This window comes from Centruroides vittatus, unplaced genomic scaffold, assembly GCF_030686945.1.
Source record: "Centruroides vittatus isolate TY-2023 unplaced genomic scaffold, ASM3068694v2 scaffold_907, whole genome shotgun sequence".
NCBI lineage: Eukaryota > Metazoa > Arthropoda > Arachnida > Scorpiones > Buthidae > Centruroides > Centruroides vittatus.
The window spans coordinates 1,608,093-1,625,888 of record NW_027122720.1 but is presented as its reverse complement, the minus strand read 5'-3'; the positions used below and the strand labels follow the sequence as shown (position 1 = coordinate 1,625,888).

The 17,796-nt window shown below is 32.1% G+C and overlaps 1 protein-coding gene across 2 annotated transcripts in view; it reads right to left on the bottom strand.

The window, feature by feature from the left end:
• Positions 1-5: 5 nt before the first annotated feature.
• LOC136990394 (gamma-taxilin-like) overlaps positions 6-17,796 on the bottom strand; it is a 325,532-nt gene continuing 307,741 nt past the window's right edge. The window contains exons 2-11 of one of the 2 annotated variants that reach the window (XM_067288785.1): positions 17,126-17,176; positions 9,236-9,364; positions 5,158-5,892; positions 4,960-5,056; positions 4,582-4,832; positions 4,273-4,467; positions 2,057-2,344; positions 1,873-1,968; positions 1,672-1,802; positions 6-514 (exon numbers count right to left, since the gene is read on the bottom strand). In XM_067288785.1, coding sequence (XP_067144886.1) covers position 514; positions 1,672-1,802; positions 1,873-1,968; positions 2,057-2,344; positions 4,273-4,467; positions 4,582-4,832; positions 4,960-5,056; positions 5,158-5,892; positions 9,236-9,364; positions 17,126-17,155 — 1,953 coding nt within the window. In that variant the 5' untranslated portion in view covers positions 17,156-17,176 and the 3' untranslated portion in view covers positions 6-513. Of the gene's footprint in view, positions 515-1,671; positions 1,803-1,872; positions 1,969-2,056; positions 2,345-4,272; positions 4,468-4,581; positions 4,833-4,959; positions 5,057-5,157; positions 5,896-9,235; positions 9,365-17,125; positions 17,177-17,796 lie in introns of both variants that reach the window. The other variant, XM_067288786.1, reaches the window with a different exon arrangement.

Here is a 17,796-nt window from a genome sequence, read left to right as displayed (position 1 = left end):
CTCTTGAGTATTAAAATACTTAAATACTTTTTTTTATTTGCTAAATTATTCCTCTATGAGAGATTCAAATCCGAAAGCGAGTACATTCAAAAGATAAAACAAAATACTTTGCACGTCAAATTTTTAAGGTTACTATGAACACTTTGGGATTCGAGGCATGGTATTTAATACTTCTATAGAGTCCTATACGGAATTTGATTTAGAATGACAAAATTTCGTTTATATTTTTTTAAAACACCATCAGAAAGGCACCAATTAACATAAGCATGCCTATTTATAGTTTATATATATATACAGATCTTTGGATCGACGAGTATGGCAAACAACCACAAATGCACAATCTTTCTCTAACAATAAAAAAGTTAAATTACGGCCATCTCTATCGCAGTAATAATTTTACCGATTCAAAATATGCTGTCTTACGTTAAAGAATTTATAAATTATAGTTGTTGCTGTTGTTCACCGACGATGGCTTGATTGCACTGGACGTGTTCCGAACTTTCTGCCACTCGATCTGAAAATTTACAAAATATTCTTCATGATTGTTTCGTCAAATCACAAGACATTTATAATGTTGTCGGTTAATTTTTAAGTACATTTCGTATTCTATCGGATGTGGTTTAACCAAAAGTATAAAGAAAATTAACAGTTAGTCCAGAAATTTGGTGTAACTGCATACAAAAACATTTTCTGAAATCTGTTGAAACTTAGCAGAGGAAGTTTTTGCATTTTATATGCTTAAAATTTTCTTTCAGTATTCAGCCAATAAGTGAAGAATTTTTATGTAATATAATTAAGCTCATACTATAAGTATAAAATCACATCACATTGCTTTTCTAGTAACATTTTCTGTTTCTACCAGTTGATTTATTACTTGCAGACATTTCTAACCAATACCTTCTTTGTAATCAAATTGTCTCACGATATTTTAGTAATCACTTTAAATCAGCGGTTCCCAACCAGTGGTCTGCAAAAGATTTAAAACTTTTATTCATTTTAAATTATTATTCCCACATTGATACAAACTGAATTTAATTTTTACTAAAAATGTTATGTTTTCTATTATAATAGTACTGTTAAAGCATGTTACTCTTGCATTTAACGATTACTTATGTTAACAGTTTTGATTAAAGTTTATTTTTAGATTGACACGGTTTATTTTTCTTAAACCTTGTGGTCCCTGGTCAAAAAAAAAAGGTTGGGAACCGCTGCTTTAAATATATCAATATATTATAAGAAATGCTTTTTATACAGTTATTTTTTTAACTGTGAAATCTGTTTTTCAGCTTTATTTTCTACTTTTTAGTGCATTTATGTGAATAAAAAATATTTTCAACATTAGATTTTTTGGTTTTATATAAAAATACATGGATGAAAACTGAGTTACAAGATTTTCTGTAGATAAGAATAAAAAGAGGCTTTAGCTTAATAAATTGCACAATTTATCATGCAATGTATAGTGCCATTTGTTATCAGGTTGTTTGCAATTAAAATTTGTAAATAAAATTTTAGCAGTTAGCCAAAAGGTCTAAAAAATGTATTGTTATTGGAATATAAAGTCTAAACTAGATCAGAAATTGGAAAGAGAGTGAAAATCGAGCGATAAGATTTTATTCCGTCTGTCTGTTTGTCTAGACGAGTTAATAAAAAGTGTATAAAAAAGAATATTACCAATTTGATTGAGTTGATTTTTTTATCTGGTTCTGCAACTCGATTCTTTCCGTCTGTAGAGCCCTGCACAACTTTTCTAAAGTAAGTACTCTCTGCTGCGACGTTAACAATTCTTGATCTCGTTTTTGTTTCTGAAAAATAATTACGTTTTTAAATTTTGAATTTTAAAATATAATATATTATTATTTTAATTCTAATTACTTCAGCTGCCATTTCAATAAGTGCACGATTACTACTCTCCCATCTGGTTTTCCATTGACCAGTTTCTTTTTGAAGTTTTTTAATCTTTTTTGACATCTGAAAAACAAAAATTTTTTAAATTATAACATTTCTCTCTCGTAACGTCCTTCGTCGAGTAAAAATATTTATCGTTTAAGAAATTTACCGCATCCATGTCGCTCTTAAACGAGCTGAAAACGTCGTTGCTCTTTCGAAGAACTCCCTGAAATTCGTCGTACTTCGAAGTGTACAGACTCAGCTCGTTTCGTAGTTTCAATTCCGTCGATGCTAATTCGGTACTTCTTTTTTGTAGTTCGTTAATATTTTCCAACAGTTGGTGTTTCTCTTTCAGAAAATTCTCCCTTTCTTGTTTAAGTTGTAACATTGTTTTGGCTAGTTTTGCTTTAGCTAATTGAGATTCTAGTTCCTTTTGTCTTACAACTTTTCCCATATGCTAGTAATAAAATAACAATTGTTAATCTATTATTTTTAGAAAAACAAATTTTTTAAATAAAGTTAAATGTATGCTTGAAACATCTGGAAAATAATTGATTAAATCTTGTAACTTTCTTTTACATCTACCAAAGAAGCACTACATAATGGCAATAAAATATTTAATAATTATAATGATTTCCGTCGATATTATTGGAAGAATCGAAATATAAAGTTTTACAAAAATTTTAAATGACAAATGAATTGTAAAATAATTTGGATAATTACAATTTATCATATAACCTGTACAAAAGCATTCGACGGACCAGAGAGATTCTCAACTTTTTTACTCTCGCATTAGATGTAAATAGTAAATTTATTTGCAATCCTTTGAGAAAGCAAGTGCAAAAAAAATTTTCTGCATGTTACCTCATGTCTCTGTCATATTTCTTTCACACCTCCTATATACACTGGTCAATGAGCATATGACTGCTCTCCTTGGAAAGTGTCACCTGTACATGAAACAGTTTTATCCATTGAGAGATTGTATGCTAAGTCAGTGCAATAGTCTAAAATATTATCATTCTGATTGTACAGATTTACATATTGTCGTACATTTTACTGTATCTCATGTAACAAAAACATCTGACATCCACAATCATTTGTTGTAAATGATTTCCTATGCAAAATTGCTTGCTCCCCCAATTGTTTTGACTAGTATATTACTGAATTGAGAACTGGTCAAAAAAAATTAACATTATTTCAGAAAAAACAAGAAAATTGATTTATCTTAAAATGTTTACGTATTCTTCTAAATATAAAAATTAATGTGCTGCATGATTTTCTATTTAGGAAAACAAAAATACTAAAACTTATGGTTTACAAGAAATTGTCATCCTTTATCTTAATCAGATATCTGATATTTGTGATTTAAATTTTACTACTGTATTGTAATTATAAATTATTTTGTGTCTGTTTGTATCTGTTGTATACTCTTAACTCTCTTATCTTTTATCTTAACAATTACAAATGATGTAAACATTAAACATCAATATGTAGATAGTCAGAAAGTAAAAATTTTCTTTGGAAAAACAATTGACAGATTGATGAAGTACAAGTTTTTAACCTTATGAAGTCCAAACACTGCTCAATGATCAGATATACGAGCAAGTATATGATGCAAATAGCCCATTAATAGGAAAAAGCTTGACAAATATTCCTCAGTTCATTCCATAGGAGCAAGCACAAAATTATCAAAAGATCTAGGACATCAGATGAGAACTGTGATGACGACTAAGGGTGCGACTATGCAGACGCAAATTTAGAGCGAGCGAGAGGGTGCGAGCGATTTAGTTTTCGCAAAGGAAAACCGTGCACGAGCGAGAAGTGAGAAATAACGCCGGCAAGAGCGAATTTCTGGTTCTCGCACATATCTGACCGGTTTTGATATTTATCGCTTCTCGCCTCTTCTCGCACATATTCTTGCTCGCTCACATCTGCATAGTCGCACCCTAATGCTATACACACAATGACTTATTGTTCATTTCTATTTTGTAAACTTAGTTTTGCACAATAAACTGATGTTTAAATCTTCACCTTCACAACTCTTGATTTCAGTCATTCAAACACATACATTTGGGGTAGATAATTAGTACTTGTCCTGTTTTGCTCCAAATATTATTTATGTTTAATTTAATTAAACTACAGCTAGCTGAGAGAGAGAGTTTTTCTTAATACCCACAATTTGCATTAAAAAGCAAGATTTCATTGTTACACAGAATATTTTTTAACTGAGAATTTGCACTTATGTGCTTATCTCTTTTTTGTAATAACTGATCCAATTATATTTCACCATTAAAATCTAATTAATTAATAATTGAATTTCTATATTTTTGTAGATATTCAACTGGAGTATGATTAAAAATATATGTTAACCTGTAAATGCCGTACCTTTTCCCATAAGTCGTAATGATCGACCAGAGATTTTAACTTTTGGGCTAATTCTATATTTTCTTCTTTCAGCTGAGTACTCTTCTGTTGATTTTCTTGCATCAAAGTCGAAATATCATTGAGAGTAGTCTGAAATTTTCCAACTAATTCTTTTCTTTTTTCTTCCTCCTCCCTAATACGTAGAAGACTCTCTTCCTATAAAATCAAAAAAAGGCATTTTTTTAAATAATAATTCATACTTATAAACTGAATTTAAATGAGAACAATAATAAGCAATTATGGTTTTTTTAAATATAATAAAATATCTACCTTGATTGCTTTATTTTGTCTCTGTAATTCTCGGCATAGACTTTCCAGTTTACTCTTCGCCAAAACGGCTCTATTGTGATCGGCTTGAAGTTGTTCTTTTTCTCTAGTCAACTGAATATTGTGTCTTTCGGACTGTTTTATTCTACTTTCGAAATTTCGTTGTTCTTCCAAAACTTCTAGATGCTTTTTATACAGGGCTTGAAGTTTCTCTTCTGCTGTGCCATAATTGGCTAAAAATTTCATCAACTGATCTGGAAAAAATTTCGTTTTTAATATTTTAAGAATTAAACTATTAAATCTAATATCGAGTGAAGACTTCCGTACAAAATATTAAAGGAAAATTACCGTATATAAAGACCACTATTTATTACAACATACCAATAGTTTTTTCTCCTTTACGTTTACTAGAATTGCAACCTTTAGAAAATTTTTTATGCATTTTGCTTTCTGTTACATCGCACGCAGATAATATATTCTAGAATTTAAAATAGGCAATTAGAAATTTACATTGTATCGTTACAAAATTTTTCACGTTTTCCGTTAAAAACTTAATTTTTAAATAGAGAAATTTCTCACGTTATTTTTCTGTTCGACATTTTCCGTAACGGCACTCGAAACTTTGTACTCTGCCGAAGTTTTCTCGGTAATTTCGATATTAATTTTATCGGAATTTTCTAAATCGTCAGAATTAGATAATTTTTCTTTTTCTCTATTCTCGTTGTTGTCGTTTTCGATTAAAGGCATGCTTTGTATGCTTCCGCTATTTTCGGAAGGATTTACTTTAGAGATTACTTTCTTAATAGATTCGTCCGCACCACTCTTTTGATTGTCAATTTCTTTTGCACTAATGGAAGTGGATTTGAATGTTTGTTCCAATTCTGCAATTTTTTCTTTAATGTTATCGGCTAACTTCAATTGGTTGGATTCGGACGAAGAATCTTTTGGTACGTCTCTAGATTTTAAAACTTCGTTAATAGTATCTTTTAAATGTTGCGCAGTAGCACTGCATAAATTTAAGATATCTAATGGATTATCTTTATTAAAATCTGACTCTGTAGCATCTAATGCGGCAGTGATATCCGCCGTTAAATTAGTTAAATCACTGTCTAGAATAGATGACATATCTGGAAATAAGTCATTCAAATTTTCGGTAGAAACTTCTTTATTCTCTGCCGAGGATTCACTTTTGGGATTTTCATCCTCATTTTTCACCAATTCATTGCTGTTCTCTTCTCTCTCTTCAGGAGTATCATCCTTTGGTGTATCAGTCATGGTCTCAGCATTTTGAATTTCAACTTTGTTGGAATCATCCTTCTGAAAAATACATTAAATATTAATGATCAATTATCTCTTAATTACAACATCCAAAAACAATGAAAATTATTCCATCTGATCTTTTTACTGTAAAGTTTTGAAATTAATTTCAAATTAAATAGTTTTTAAATTATCATCAATGCTATGTTATCATCATTACAACTTAATACAGTGGACTTCAGTACTTGTACTTGAACTTAATTTTTTCCAGTAGACTGTTCAAGTGCCAATTTTTCCCATAACAAATAAAACAGGTTAATATGTTCCAGATCTGCCAAAAATACACTTATAAAGGCATTTAACTAGAATTTAACAAGCCTAGCATGCATAAATAATTAAAAAAAAGCAAAAATATCCATATGCAATACATTTACATTTACTAAAGGATTAGAAGGCCTCCACCTTTTAGGTGGAGGCCTTCTAATCCTTGGTATAGCCTTGGAAAAGGAAAGATCAAGAGTTGCAGTAGAAGTGAGAAGAGTGAAGAGAATAGAAAGGTAGATAGGAAAGGTTGAAATATGGCATCTCAGAGTGCTTGCCGAGTGCCATTTATTAAATACAAAAAAGTACAAATAGCCAAAATACACTGGTATACAGAATAACTGCCTTTGTTTTGAGGCAGTAAAAGCTCCATTATGGCTGACTTGCCTTGGAGCTCAATAAACATATACGTGCGAATGTACAACCCGATTGGGAGAAAGACAGACAAATCCTCCATGCCTTGGGAGGGAACAAAAGAGAACAACCGTATGTACAAAACACAGCCCTAAACCGTGTGAACTGGCCCTTAATGGCTACTTTGCCAAAGGGTCTGCACATAAACAACATATGCAATACAGGCGGCCCTCGACTTTCGCACATAATTGGTTCCCGAAAGTGTGTGCGAATGTTGAATGTTCGAAAGTAGAGGGATTTAAAAAAACACGCACCAAAAACTGTGTTTTAAAGTATTTATTTATTGATATGTATACATAATGAAGTTAACGAGGCGTGTTTAAGTGTTTTCTTTATAAACTTGTCGAGAGTTAGTTGAATACCACTCTTTCTTTTCTTGATAAAGATTTCTATACATTGCCGTGTCTTTTGGAAACAATCTTTGAAGATATATTTCCACAATTTTGAACGTATTCTTTAATTTTACTCTTATTTTTCAAACTTGAACATATCGTAGATCTGTTTACATTGTACAAACATCCAATTGAAGCAAAGATTCACCATTTTCAGAACATTTCATTGTTTCTATCTTTGTCTCGATCGTATGAAGTTTACGAGTCCTTAATTTCTTTTTGTTCGTATCAACACTGCAATTTCTCCGTTTCTCACTCGTGTTTATCAATTTATAAGGACGAAATATTTAAACATAAACAAATAAATTGGCAAAACACACATGGTGACGCACACCCTAATTCAAGGACCGAAGCTGTTTTGACCTCTTGCTCGGAAAAACACGGTAGTGATTTCGAGAAGTCCGCTATTGTAAAAAGTAACGTGTGTCCGATAACGTAGAGCGAGCTACTGCACTTTGTAGTGTACGAGTGTTCTGCACGGAAGCAAATTTTTTCATTATCGACAAAAATATTTAAAAAGTCGAATTTTTAAAAATGTGCAAAATAGCGAATTGTGCGAAAGTCGAGGGCCACCCGTACCGACAAAGTATGCTTATTAATTTTATTGGATTAAATAGAAAATTTTTGAGTACTTCTAAAAGTTGTCATTTGTTTACATAGATGTCTGATTTAATTATAAGAGTTGTGAAATTTAATGCATTATTGCTGATGTCAGATCTTATTCCTCATCTAGAAGCTTATTTTGAACTTTTTACTTTATATTACGTTTGAGTTACATCAAGTCAAAATGTCTGCAGATAAAATGCATATTTAGCATATGCTTTCAGTTTGGGAAAGGATATAATGCGTAATGTGTATGGGAAAGATGCACCTAACCTTCAAATGTGTCAAATGTGATTTTAAAAGTTCCAGCCTGGAAATTTTGAACTAAAGAATATGCAATGGAAGGGCATCCAGCAACTACTGATAATTGTCTCAAGTTTCAAGAATTGAAGTCTGCTTTCTTTGTAATTGGAGAGGAGTGGGGTTCTGTTTTAAGGTTAAAGTAATAAAAGTTTATTACTATCGTGGAGAGTATCATTTGAGTTGACAACCACTCCCCACTGTTAATATTAACAAACCACAAATTGTTTTAAAACTCTAAACAAAAGCTCCTTTTCTGCTTGAAAGTGGGTTAGATGACAATGTTATCGTGTTATTCTACTTCAAACACTATCCTCTTTGACATTTAACACTTAGTTTGGTGAAATTTGACTGGGCTGCAATTTTTGCAGACTTATACATTCCCACTGTTGTCAGCCTGTCTGTCCTTTGTTAATCTCAAGATTGGAGTTAGGTAAAAATCGAGAGCACGTACGGAAAGCATAGGGGCCATAGGGCCCAATTAAATATATGCAAATTTCCGTCGTAGCCCGGAAGTCACACGATTTCAATTCCAAATCTTTCTCTGAACAGAATTAGATGACTGGCATAATTTATTTGTCATTTGTTAAAATGGAAGATAAGAAGGCGCATTTTCGACATTCGTGCTCTATTATTTCTGAAAAGGAAGAAATGCAACAAAAACTCAAAAGATATGTACTGTATATGGGGAGGATGCAGTTACTGATTGAACATCCCAGAAATGGTTTGAAAATTTAGGGCAGGACATTTTTCTCTCAAAGATGCACCTTGGTCAGGACAGCCTTCAATCATAGAAGTTGAGTCCATAGTGACTTTAATCCAAAATGATAGGCATAGAACAATACATTACACATAATGTTAAATATCATAAGTCTGCTTAAAAAAACATTTTTGCATGTAGTATTTAAGTTTTACAGTTTCCATAAATTTATAAATAATCTTATCAAAATATTGTATAAAAAATTATTAGCAAACCAAATGTTTTTCTTTATCAAAAATAATTTTTTAAAACATAGGGTGTAGTTCCATGTTATATAAACCACACGTGTTATGTACGAACTGTGAGTTTAGCATCGAGTCTCACAGTTCATGCTAACTCGTGTGGTTCATCTAACATGGTTTCCTGTAACACGAAACATTGTACAGAGGTCCACTATATATATGATTTTTTCACGTATTCTATTTAGCATTACAAGAATATTTTTCAATGAGCAAATCTTTGTGTATCACATTTGCTTTGGGTAAATGTAATTTTCCATTTAAGTATTTGAGAAAATCTAGAATAAATAAATGCTTGATTTGCCTTTGTGTATGAGAACTCTGTTGTATACTAAAAAATATAAAGAAAATTCCATCATCAACGGTAGAACACTTACCAGTGATTCGGCTTCTTCTTTCGGTGGATCACCCGTTTCCTCATTGGAAACCGTCTGAATAACAGTTTCTAACTGTTGCCATATTTCCTTTCTTTCTAAAACATCATTGACAATATTCACATCCTGAAATAATAATTTAGGATTATTTTTATAATCATAATCATCATATTTCTAAAATTAAAATTGAATTATAAATTATTAAAGTTTAAACCTAGGCACTGAAACAAATATGAAAATATACAATTGGATTAATCATTTAGGAATCCACAAATCATTCTCAAATAATCTACACTAATGAGCAATGAATTATCACTTAATAAAAAGATACTCGTTCTCATATCATTGATTGATTCGTCGATAAGAGCCGTCGGCACGTTAAAACTACAGACGGCCACAATTTCTCATTATGGCCTCTAGAGTGAAATCGGTGCGGATGAAAAACAAAGAAACAATATCACATCTATATTACCTATGATAAATTATAGGGTTGGTTTGTATCCGATTCCCTACAACAGTAAGCCGACACTTTACTATACTTTCGTCCGACCATATTCTTACACGAAGTCATTATAAAATATCACTAATCGAAAACCTTTAATACTGTAATTTTATTACTACCACCGATAATAGAATAATAGTGCATCTAAGTAGTATAATTAAAGAACGAGCATTAAAATTATATACAGGTATCCATGTATAACACAGTAGTTACATTCCAAAAAATGTCACGTTTTGCAAATCCATGCTATACGAAACAAAGGACTAATACAAAACATGGGGTTAGGTTCCAAAAGTTAATAAAAGTATACTATTGTTTTTTGTTACTAAGAGAAATATGTTTATTAAAGTAATCACTAATTTATTTCCAATCAAAATTACTTTCTTCTCAATAACTGGAATGAATTACTACAATTTTTTTTCTTTCCATAAGCAAATGTCCCGCTGTTGTCAGTCTGTCTGTCCTTTGTTAATCTCAAGAGTGGAGTTAAATATATAAAAATCGAGAGGATCCGAGTGAGTGAGCAAGAGATCGCATCCAAAATGCCTCGTTGCTTTTGCACGCCAAAATGCTTTTGCACTCCTTTCAAAATCTGGATCATTCGTTACAATTTGATCGACGATTTCGGTTATCGTTACCAAACTTTTACTAAGGAAATCTGTAGAGAAATTCTTTGGAGTTCTTCATTTTTAGAGTTACAGTTTTCCAGTTCTACACGAATTTCTTGTTCTGCCAGTTCTCGAAGGTCACCGTCGGTAAGGCTCTCGCCAGAAACCTGCAGTAACTCCCCAATATCCTGCTCGTCTACATCTCCTAGTCCTGCTATATCGATTAGGTTGAGAACGGTCAACCTAACAATACGGCGATAGGCTCTTCTTGTTGAGAATTCTCGGATACTTTCGGCCATAACTTCTTCCACACTCCGTTCGCGCATTTATCGGTTAATTCTTGCCGAGTCAAGTCGATATTGCCTATGGCATCCGTTATGTTATATTTTTTCCAAAATTGCACCAAACAAACACAAATTTAAGGAAAGTACAGCGCTACGACGAATTGCCACCTTTTGCCGATCGATTATTCGTAAATACAAACCAACGGAATGCCAAGATAATTTGAATCGGCGTAAATTTTGAGCTTTTTTTTAAGCCTTCGAACAGACTGCGTTATATCGAATCGGCTTTAATCGAAACAGCATTTAGCGGGATCTTATTGTAATTCTAAACTATTCTTGGTTCTTCACGTAGCAATCAAATAAAATTATTTTAAAATTTAAAAGCCATAATTTGTCATAAATATTTATCACTTAAATTATAAAAATGCAAAAATTATATCATAAATTTAATATACAATCGATAAAAGCGCTCGTAAAAATCTCGATAATGTTAAAAATTGCCCGGGAATAATCAATATAAATTAATCTGAATGATATATTAAAATAAATATTACTATCTCATTGTAGTTTGATACAAAGATATTATTTGTCATGAAATATCACTTAAATTATTAAAATACGAGTGAAATTTATACATCACATTTAAAAAGGAATTAATTTGTATTTCTGCATTACAGCAAGAAGATTGTTATTACCACAACACAAAGAGAAATAGTTTTTATAAGTATTGCTTTTTGTTCTAGAATTCTGGATTGGCATTGTCTTTTATTTGAGAACACAGGAGAAAAAAGTGAAGACAATAGGAACGTAAATTTAAAAAGTAACAAATAGATTACCGACGAAATTTTCGAGATAAATTCTCCTCCTCCTCTACGACATCTGTTAGGTTAAGAGAAATAAATTTCTTTAAAATATGACATTATACTTCTTTAGGAATTAGACACTTTAAATTATATAAAGAAATTTGTAAACAGAAAACCAGTTTATCTGATTATTGCTTTCTTATTATTTGCAATTCTTTCCTATTGTATCTGATTATTGCTTTCTTATTATTTGCAATTCTTTCCTATTGTATTATATAAAGATATTTATTTTATTAATATATTATTTCAATCCTATACAGCTTTATAATGCACGCATTTGATAAAATGAGTTATATTAATTCCCTACATCCGAAAAACTTTGACAATAGATACAGAATATCTATGAATATCTTACAAATCTAAATAAATCCAAGAAAGTGCAAACACTACCCCAGTAGCCTGGGAATTACACTTTAAAATTAGAACCTATTATTATTCAAGTATAACAAATTATTTACAAAGTCAAGTTTATATTTGTTTTCTGATATGTTAAAATACATTTTTGTTGTTACAACTCCTAGAATAAATGTCTAATGTTATGTGTACTGATTATTATTTAATCGGATGCTTTGTTAGACATTACGTGCATCGAATCCGTGACGACGACACGAGATCAAATGGAAATTACGGCTTTTTTTCGACTCTTTACGGGCCCCGAGGGCCTTTTTTCGCATACGGGTTTGGCCAAGGCCATCGCAATGGTGCTACCGGTTGCGAGGGATGGGCCCAACAGATCCGAAATGGATCGCCTAGATTCAATTCGAGATCACCCAGAATGATAGGCTAGCTCTTTAATAGCGTCGGTCGTCAGGAAGTTGAAAGATAAATAAATAAATAAAGAAGAAGCTCTTATAAATTTATTCTGATTCATGAATACAGGATATCTAAAAAGTTATTGAGAGGTGGAAAAGGTTTGTCTTATAAAACTGAGCTTTACATACAGTATTGTAGTTTCTCCTACAGCAAATGCTAGAAATTATCCCAGAGGCCTCAAAATCCAAGTGAGTGAGGTTCAGAGACCTAGCAGTTAAGATTCCACAAAAGATAATGCAATCGGCAAAAAAGTCTTCCAAAACAAAGCCGAAAGAAATTCGTAATTCTTTTCTGTTGAAGATTATTTTAAAAAGTAGAAAATATTCTCACACCAAAAGATTAAAAAAGCCAAATCTGGTACAAAGTAACTTTGCGTGACCATATGCACTCCGTGATATGCAAACTAGTAGGTGTTTGCATGTAACCACATTCATTTAAAGGGGTGAACTTCCTTAAACTTTAACCCCTATTTTCTGAGTACAGTAGAATGGTCCACTAAAATCAGATGTTTGAGTTGGTTTACAATTGGTGGTTGTACCCATCTTTGTTTACTACGAGGAAAAAAAAATCTATTCTATTCAAAATAGAACATTTATTACAGTACTAATTTTTATTGTTCGTGGCAAAAACTGTAAAAAGCAGCCACACTTCCATAACTGGAATTAGGGTTATTTCTTGTGGTTGCGGAGTTAATTTACAGTTCGGTTTAATGAATTCTGGTAAAATTTTTGTTCGCTTTATCACACAAAAATTAATATTGCGACAATGGTGTTTTGCCAGGGAAACGGCTAAATTCACTTTACCGGTGTTCGCTTTAAGGCGCGTCGACTGTATATTAAAAATAAAAACTGTAGTAGACGTAATAAATAATTTATCTCTACCTCATTAAATCTTATTGTCATTTAAACATCATATTTTATACAATAACATCTAAACTTTTCGTGTATATATGTACGAGGGTCATTCTAAAAGTAAAGAACGTTTCTCTCTCTAGATATTTTTATTTAAGATAATGAAACAAAACTTATTTTACAACACATATGATACCTTAGCTATTTTTCTACGTAGTTGCCATACAAATTTAAACATTTGTCAAAGTGTATCACCAGCTTTTCTATGTCTTCTGCATACTCGGTTACCGCCAAGTTCTTGAACCAGCCATTTTCGGTTCGTTGTCACTTCCATAGTGATTCCCGGCCAAAAAGTCCTTCAATTTTGGGAAAAGATGGTAATCACTCGGGGCCAAGTCCGGGCTATAAGGAGAAAACTTTCCACTTAAACTGCTGAAGCAAGTTCTTCTTCAACGCAGCAGCATGTGGACACACGTTGTCCCAAAGAAGCAAAATGCCTCTGGACAACAATCCCCACTGTTTGTTTTGAATGGTGAGGCATAGTCGGTGAAAATTTACGGACAGAAATCCTCGGTTATCTGTCTGTAAATTTCAATTGGGAGGACTTTTTTCGCATTCAAAAAGGACCACATTACGAACCTCACACTTGGCGGGATCTTTAATTTTGTCACACATTTCAAAGTCACACTATAAACAGTAAACGATCATTGCAGCTAGCTGTTAGCATCAAATTGGCACGAAAAAATGGAAAGGTCCATGACGCGACAGTGAGGGGGTGATGGGAGAACTGGCTTGTCAGATCAAAACGTCCTTTTCTTTTAGAATGACCCTCATACAACCTTAAGATATGCATCTCATTTGGAAATTTATTATGAGACTTTCTATACTACTACAATGAATTTACATATTATAGCAAATGTTTGTGAACAATATCTTGACCATTCCAAAAATACTTTGCAATTAATTTCAGCAAAACTTTTACTTCTGCATATTGTTTTACGATTATTTTTATTTCCTAAGATTTCGTGTAAATACAGAGCAAATCTTATATTTAACTATCAGAAGTTTAAAGTAAGTTTCGAGTATCAACTAATCACTAATATATGATTTACTATTGATTCAGTTATCAAACTACTGAAATCTTATACTAGAATGAATCAAAAGGAAGACATCATAAAATTTTCTCCAAATGGCCACATTAGTTTGTTATTCTGTCAGCAGGCAGCAGGTGGTACTCCTCTCCAATAATGCCATACTGCAATATATGGCACTATTGGAGAGAAGAAATCCTAGGATGGAAAATGCTATGTAAGTAAATTAGTTTCATACTCATAACTAAGTAAACTAAGTAATGTAAGTAAATTAGTTTCATACTATGTAAGTAAATTAGTTTCATACATTAGTTTCATTTGGCAAATATCCTAGCCAAAAGCTTGATCCATTATGATCAATTCAAGAGAACTGGATGCATTTGCAAGAGAAAAATTTTCTGGTTGTCTTGTGTTCGGGTAGTGGAACAACTTCAAGAAACCTTTCTGCACAGCCTGCAAAAGTCTAGTCACAGCAAGCCGGGAACTTTCTATTCTGCAAAAAAACTGTGTGACATTTGTTATGAAAGTGTCTAAAAACATATCCATAACAACTCTAGTATCTAAGATCCATTCAAAACTTGTGTGATTCCAAATTAGAACACTAGCCTGACAATGTCCTTTTAAAAATGGACAAAAATGTTTGCTTTTCAAGTGAATTGTTCATTTGCTGTTTCTTTTTTTTGGTTACTGAGTTAAATGGTAGTAGTTGTATCACCTAAAGACAGAGAACTACCTTTATCATCTGCAGTTCTGTGAATAACTGCAAGAGTTTTAGGAAGATTATTGGTTCTTATAAAAGATACACAGTGATGAGGCAACATTCAATCTTAGCGTCAAGGCAAACAAGCAAAATGTGCAAATTTGAACGTTTGAGAATTTCACTCAATTGTGAAACATGTCCATGATTTACCAAAAATCAATATATTCTGTGTTATCTCCAACTCAAAATGTCTAGCTAGGCCTTTCTTTTATGCTGGTAGTACCGTCACAAGATCGACAAGACGGCCGAGTAGCTTAAGACACAACCGGAACAGGACAGTGCTAACTTCGTCATTCAAGTGGACGAAGTTCCCTTCGCGATGTCTAAAAATAACTAAATGCACCAATGCCAAATTGATGGATTGGTGCTGTTGCTAGTGATGAACCAGCTTTTAAAGTGATCTTCTCCATCCCTGACTCCGTGTGACTTTTTTCACAGGCGTGTATGAAAGATCCCATTTACACACCTCCCATTCCCAAGAATCTGTCTGACTAAACAAAAACTCAACATTACAGTAGCAATAGAATCATTGATGCCAATATGCTTCGACACGTGCGGTAGGAACTCGCACATTGCATTGGCATTTGTAGACCGACCGACGAAGCTCGTATTGAACACTTTCCAAATAAACTTTCATAGTTGCTTTACACATATATACAAATCATAGCCTCAAGTTAACGTATTCCGAATAAAAACACGTCGAGACTATTCGATTCTTTTTGACTAGCCTCGTATATAGTTTTATAATTATAAAACAATGTAGATAAGAAAACGAATAAATTAAATAATTAATACATTATTCAATGAATATTCTTTACGAAAATATCGTCGGTAAAGAATATAAAAGATATCGTTATTACAAAAGTAAATTCCGCGTTAAAACCGGTATCCGATTTCAATACAATTATTTAAAAGTCGGAATTTCTTTGAGAAAAACGCACGATTTGGAGAGAGGCCGAATTAATAAGAAAAATATCCGACGTACAGACATTAAGTAAAATCGAAGCCGTCGACATCTGTGCAGACATCTAATTTCTAATTCAAAAAGAATATATTAAATTTCTCAAGAATACACCTCTCGTAAAATTTCTAAGCGATTTCAGATTTGATCATAATCAAATAAGATAAATGCATTAAAAGCATCATTTAGACCGACGGTTCTCGAAGCAGGAACCGCAAGCGCGACGGCACGTCGGACGGTTTACGGACCGATCTACGCAGTTTAGACGGAGAAGAGAACGTAACGTGCGTCGTATAGCCCTCGGGTAAGACGAAATATTTTGGCACGCGACCCCGCGACGCGGTTACGTAAAATTATATTTACGGGATAAAAAGCGGACGGGCGGACGGTTCGTCCGCCACTAGGTACGAGCGGTCCGCAGATCCGTAACTTCGAGAACAGTCTATTTAAAATACGTTAACGCTAAAAAATGTTAATAATGCGCGGTAAAGTGCCGTCATATTTCGTATTAAAGCAGTATTTTTATAGATTCGTTTTACGGAGCATTTTATAAATATTTTTCTAAGGCTTATTCATTAAGTTTCCAATCCAGAAAATTGTTTTTTTTTTAATGCTGTTTAAATTTAGGTATTCTAAAATGATTATAAATAAGTAAAAAAGTTTAGTAAACAACTAAATTGAAGAAAAACAACTTTCTTAGATCATGGACTAATAATAGAATCATCTCTTAATAGATAAGGCATCTTTATCTCGTTCAAAGGATGAGAATTTGGATCATTTACCTAAATTTGGGAGAACAACCACGCGACTGTGGCACGTATCGTATTTCATCCGTGAAAAATTTTAAACTCCGTTAAATCTATCGATCGAATAATAAAACCAGATGTATTAATAGTAATATTAAACTAAATAGAGTAAATTTTGCGCGAAAAAATCGACTCGTAAGTGAATATAATTTAGTTTTAGTTACGTCGTACGTACAGACATTCATACACATTGACCTAAAAGTAACATCTACCGGGATGTTTGCTAAATAAGCCTAATGCAAAATCTAAGTGCGATTTAACGTTGGTCGATGGAAATTTTTAAACGAAATTCGTTATATTTTTATATAAATTGAGTTTTATAAGCGGTATAATTCGATTAAAACTAACTTTTAAGTCGCTTTCTTCCATTTCGGCCATCTCTGAGACTAGAAGCGTGCTCGATGGTAGCCGAAACTTTCAAACTTCACCAAACGTTTTAAAATTAATTAAATTAAATTGTACCTTCTGATTCATTTATATATTGATTAATAAATCTAATTATAATAGTAATATTAATAAATTAATTTAGATTTTTTTAATGTACATATTTTAAAAATTAATATGTAATAATTAATATTTTTTTAAATTTGAAAATGTTATAAAATTATAATTTTTATTATTAATAATAAATTTCGCTGAAAGTTGAGTCTTAAAAATTATTATTTGGCTTTTATTCCTAAATTTAATAAAATAAAAATATTACGTTTTATATTGGAGCGTTCGTAAACTTACGTTGTTTTCCACGTTATGTTACGTCACGTCATTATCTTTCGCTTTAATGAACGCATCGCGTATTATCAGTTCAATGTAAATATTTCAAGGCCGACAGATTAAAATATTCATATAAATACGATTACATCAATTCTTGTAACTATTTAATTTTCATAAGAATAATCAATTTTAAAACTTATGAACGTACAGAAGAGAAATCATTTATCAGTTTTGTAACATATCAAGCTTAATTAAACACGTATTGTGGCAATTATTGGTGGCTAAAGATGACAGGAGATGTAGTACCT